General features: G+C 38.7%; 2 protein-coding genes across 2 annotated transcripts in view; both read left to right on the top strand.

Annotated features, from left to right (window-relative positions):
* Positions 1-358, top strand: part of LOC118323108 (transcription activator BRG1-like) — a 15,272-nt gene extending 14,914 nt beyond the window's left edge. The window contains 2 exon segments of the mRNA XM_035655032.1: positions 74-140; positions 276-358. Of these exon segments, the coding sequence (XP_035510925.1) occupies positions 74-140; positions 276-358 (150 nt within the window).
* Positions 359-4,504: 4,146 nt separating this feature from the next.
* The window catches only part of ldlra (low density lipoprotein receptor a), a 12,018-nt gene continuing 11,404 nt past the window's right edge, over positions 4,505-5,118 (top strand). Inside the window, exon 1 of the mRNA XM_035655744.1 lies at positions 4,505-4,720. Coding sequence (XP_035511637.1) covers positions 4,636-4,720 — 85 coding nt within the window. The 5' untranslated portion in view covers positions 4,505-4,635. The remainder of the gene's footprint in view (positions 4,721-5,118) is intronic.

The raw sequence follows: 5,118 nt of genomic DNA on the forward strand, positions 1-5,118 counted from the left end.
AGAAAACAACAAACTGTCTTAGTCCCACTCAGTGTTAACGCTGAAACTCTATTATTCATTTCTCTGTTTTTAGAGTCACTGTCAGTCAAGGGCAAGCCCCCCACCCCCTAGAACAAAAGTGAGCTTCCCTGAAACCCATGGTATAGTTTGCACACTACTAGCAGGTGGCATTTTCACTGGATGAGGAATAACTGAATACATGCAAAATTATATTTGAAATATTTAATGTAGACATTAGGTCAGACATATGCTTTTGTCCTCTGGTTCTACTGTAGAAACCAAACTCACCCACTCTCTTCTCTGCCTGGCTATTCTGGAGCAGAAACATGCTAACTGCATCCGGAAGAACCTGATTTGAACTTCATCGGAAGACAGAAAATCTGTTGCAGCCAACACACTTTGTTTTGTCAGGAGAAGAAATGAATGGCATACTGGAAGAACCAGAAACGGCTATGGTGAGGAGGCTGTGATTGTGCATAATGAGAGAGAGAGAGAGAGACCATCAGTTGTAGTAGAGGGGTGTGTTCTTAACCTCACCTGCTCTCTTGTGTCTATTCAAACGTTCTCTGTTGAGGCATACCTCAGGAATTTCTACCTCTCTTCAGTGGGATCAATCTTTTCAATCAGCGTTTCATAAAGGTGTCAAACAGAGGATGATGTGTGTGTGTGTGTGTGTTTTGGGATGGGGCCTCACAGCATTTAGCTCATTGGGAAGTTAGAGGTTAACTCCGGCACAGTTTTGAAAACTTTTCATGTTTCACAGCCGGTCACCCGAAGGACCCAGTTTTAGCAGAGGCCTGAAAATTCCTTGTCACTTCTTATTAAATGCAACCCAATGTGCAGTACAGTGGGGTTGGGGGTGGGTTCACTCTCTGGAAAAGGCCAACACTGGACAAAAAAGGGGCTCTGTTGTTGAATAAACTTTTGATCGAGAGTTTTTAAAAAAAGAAGTGAATGTTTCATCACAATTTTTCTGCCCGACTTGTATCTAATGTGCTGAGTAATGTAACAGTAACTGAGAGGAGAGGATGCACTGAATAATAATAATAAAATAATAATAAAAATACTTCTCTACCAAGTCCTGTATTAACAGTATTGCCAACAAAATGTGCTTAAAGTATCAAAAGTAAAAGTATTCATCATGCAGAACCGTCCCTGTCCTCTCAGTGTTGTATTATTATTATTATTGGATCATTATTGTTGATGCATTAACATATAAGTAGCATTTAAATGTTACAGTTGATTGATGTGGAGTTAATTTTAACATCTATATATTATTTTTAGTTGTTTAATTTATAACACGGCATCATATTTTATAACCTCATCATAAGTTTTGTTTGTTTTAGCTGTCAGATAAATATAGTGCTGGGAAATATTGTACTTTGTACTCCACACCATGTATTTGATATATCTGGCTATTAATTACTTTGCAGATTGAAATTAACATGAAACACATATGATGATCTTATAAAATGCAATACATTGTTGTGGTTTTCAAACCTTTTTGGCTTGGGACTAAAAAAAAATAGGACCTCTGTCGTGTTTTTAAGATGTGTATGAGTTGTTGACTTTTCACCTCTACACCTCTCAGGTGATTTCCATTGAATAACTATTTGAGGCAAAAGAGGTAAAATTATCTAATATTTCACAAAAAAGCAACAATTTACTTTCCTTCTGACCCCATCAATTATCTCATGACCCCTCAGATTTATGGATTTAGTGGAAACCACTCCCTAAACTGTATAATAAAGTAGATAAACTAGCTCCACCTCAAAAGGCAACAAATGCTACTTACACATTGATGCATCTGTATTAACAATCATTAGCAGTGACGGCATTGGTGGTGAAGAAAACTCCCATGATCCCACAATGCTGCACATTGCACCAAACTTTCTGTCTTTTTGTTATTATTTAAGTGTGAGAGACCCAGTAGTAGCAGAAATTTCGTATTTTATGTTTATGGGGGATTTTGAATGATGAACTTTTACTTGCAATAAATAAATCCATTGTTACTTTTACATAGGTAAAGGATCTGGGTGCCACATATCTGTATCATATACACTTTGTCTCTTTTTCTTCCACCTCGCTCCTCTCTCACGCTGCCTGTACATATTTTAACGCTGGCAACAGTGCGACAGTCTTGACCTCGATCCTTGAATTCCATTTGTAGCTTCTGGGAGGCAGACGTTCAGCTCTATGGTGAAGAAAGAGGCCACCGGACTCTGTACTTACTGATGATGATTTTACTGGGAGGATATCACACGTGTTTGGTTCAACTATGACTAGACATACTTGTGTGTTTATTGTTTTTTTTCTTATTGAAATTGTTTTTGTGTACATTTATCAGTGTTGGAGTTACACTGAAGGTCACACACGATAAAATGGACTTGGTCAATAATGGCTATCCAGGGGAGGAGGGTGGGGGGGTCTCATGTTATCTGAATGTATGCAACCCTTCCTGTGATAGTAATGGGGTCAATGTATTTACTTACCACTATGACCAACTTGATGTGCGTCTGTGTCTTGTTTTTTAGACCAGTGTCAATGTTTCAGCGCCTCTTCCACGAAGTATGATCAAAGAAAACATCTGGACTATTTAACTGTTTTCAATTACAGAGGTATATTTCTGACCTAAGTCGCTCTCTCGGCTTGCTTCAAGGTTGTTGTTTTCAAGTTTTATCTCTTTAGATGTACTTTATCTCCACGCCTCTGATGTAAATCTCATTGTAAACTATCTTATGGACCCAGAAAGGTTTGAGACTTTGAACCTGAAATAACCTGCTGTTTTGTTTATGAGAGGTTAGCAACCTCAATTCAGGAAGTGTGATATAAGCATAAAAACTGTAAAATGTCTTTACGGACTATTTTTAGTGTTTACTCACTGGTCAGCCTGTTTTGGTCAGTTCGCTAGTTGTATATCCTTTCACATTTGTATTTTAGATGATTTAAAATGAGTAATTAACATTACATGTAAAGTCATGCATATGTACAGAATAAGTCAATAATCTCCTTTGCCCATGTTGTTATAACAGCACCATACAGTATGAACTAGTCCACTTCTTTGTGTTGAACAGGTTGTTTTGTATTATTTAAATATTGAACGTGTGCTAGAGTAGGCCAACCTGTCACAGGCCACATCTGGGGACAAATTTTGGACTTTAAACCAGTTGACTGGCAACATCTTATTTACTTGGGGGTGGAAAGTTTGTGTCCCTAACTCGGTTTTATAACAGTTAAAGGACCAGTGTGAAGGATTAAGTGGTATCTAGCGGTGAGGTTTCAGACTGCAACTAACTGAACACCACTCGCGTCTGTATTTGCACAAAACCTGGGAATGGCAGAACGGCTGTGGAAGTTGTGGGTAGGGAGAAACTACGGTGGCTGTGAAAAATGCCAAAGACCCTATTTGGAGCCAGTGATGGTTTGTCCGTTCTAGGCTACTGTAGAAACACGGTGTTTCCGTGGAAGACGACCTGTGGCTGTAGATAAAAAGAGCTCATACTAAAGTAATAAAAACACAAAGATTCCTATATTCAGGTGATTATACGGTCATGAAAACTGTATTACAAATACTATAAATATGTTATATTCCATTTCTGCCAGTAGATCCTCCTAAATGTTACACATGGGATCTTTAATTTCCCCATGAGTAAAACTAATCTGAGCATTTTTGATAAGAAAGTAAGACGAAAAGTATTAGTTTCTAGAAAAAAGTCTGAATACTTAGAGAAAAAGTTGTAATATTTTGAGTCTGAATATTTGGGAAGAAAAGTGGTATGATTTTAGAATTTTTTTAAATGTATTTTTTAGACCATGTCATAATATTTTGGGGAAAGGGGATGTAATTTCTAAGAAAAAACTACAATTATTTGAAAAAAGTTGTAATGCTTTGAGGAAAAGCGTGCATTTGTCATAGTGTATTAAATGTGTGTCCATACAGTATACTGTACTGTACTGTACTGTACTGTACTGTTTGGCTCTTCCACAGGAAAAATCCTAAAATCTATAACAATGAGGTTTTTAGTGGCTAAACTTAAACAGTAGGTCAACCTTCAGGTCATCTTTATCCTTTACTGTGCATGTAAGCTAAAATATTATGACTTTTTCCCGAGTTTATTCTTTAAATTCCTGATGATTTTACCCCTAACCTTGACCTTTATACTGTTTTGCAGGGCCCCCAGAAATATTTATCCAGGTCGTCCAAATCCCTGGTTCTGACGCAGAAAAAACCTCCAGAGAATGAAATTGGACTAATGCCTCCAAATACTGTATGTATGTGCGTGTGTGTGCGCGTCTCCCCCGCCTCACTGAAAGGGTTAAACTCATAGTAAAATCCACCTCCACAGAGCTCCGCCCCTCAATTGTTGAGGCTGTTTGCCTCAGAAATCACACCACTCCAGATCCCGCCTTCTCCCCACCCGGGGCCCCTCTCGGCCCCACCCACTCCTGGACCACATTGAAATGGGTCTGATGTTGTTGTCAAACATTACAGTGTGCGGAGCATCCCTCCTCACATCTTCCAGCAGGAGCATCTCTAACACAGCAGAGCGTCTTACCACCACTGGAGCAGTGTCCAACAGCAGTCCCATTACTGACACTCACACAATAAGTCCCATCAGAGACCTGACAGGCTTCATGCATCTTCCAGTGAGGCTGAAAAACATGGGACGGCCGAGTTACGCGTCAGTGTTGTTTCTCATTTGCTGCCTTGTTCAGACAAGTAAGTACCTTCCTTTGAACTTGATCAATTACGCCATTAATTGCCTCCGTTTTCGACTTGGCATCTGCGTTAGTTAAAGCAATATTGATGTTGTGTGACATAAATATATGTTAGAAGAACATTATAAATAGGATTTTTGGACAAGTATTCAGCCCGTGCGGGTTTAAATTGCCCACTCCTCTGACAGCACCGGATGCAAGGTGATGGGGGAGGGCGCAATTATTCCCAGAATGTAGGTCAAATCTTTCTCCCTGTTTTTTATTTTTTTTTTTCACAATGAATATTTCACCTTGACTGAACCTCATATTTTTTTATAGGCTGCATATAACAGCAAACTCCTATTTAAGTCATCTTTTTTTTATGGTTTCAGCTTCCAATTGTAGTTTTTTTTTTTTTTT

This window comes from Morone saxatilis, unplaced genomic scaffold, assembly GCF_004916995.1.
Source record: "Morone saxatilis isolate NCDOM2014 unplaced genomic scaffold, NCSU_SB_2.0 Contig14, whole genome shotgun sequence".
In the NCBI taxonomy this organism is placed as follows: Eukaryota; Metazoa; Chordata; class Actinopteri; family Moronidae; genus Morone; species Morone saxatilis.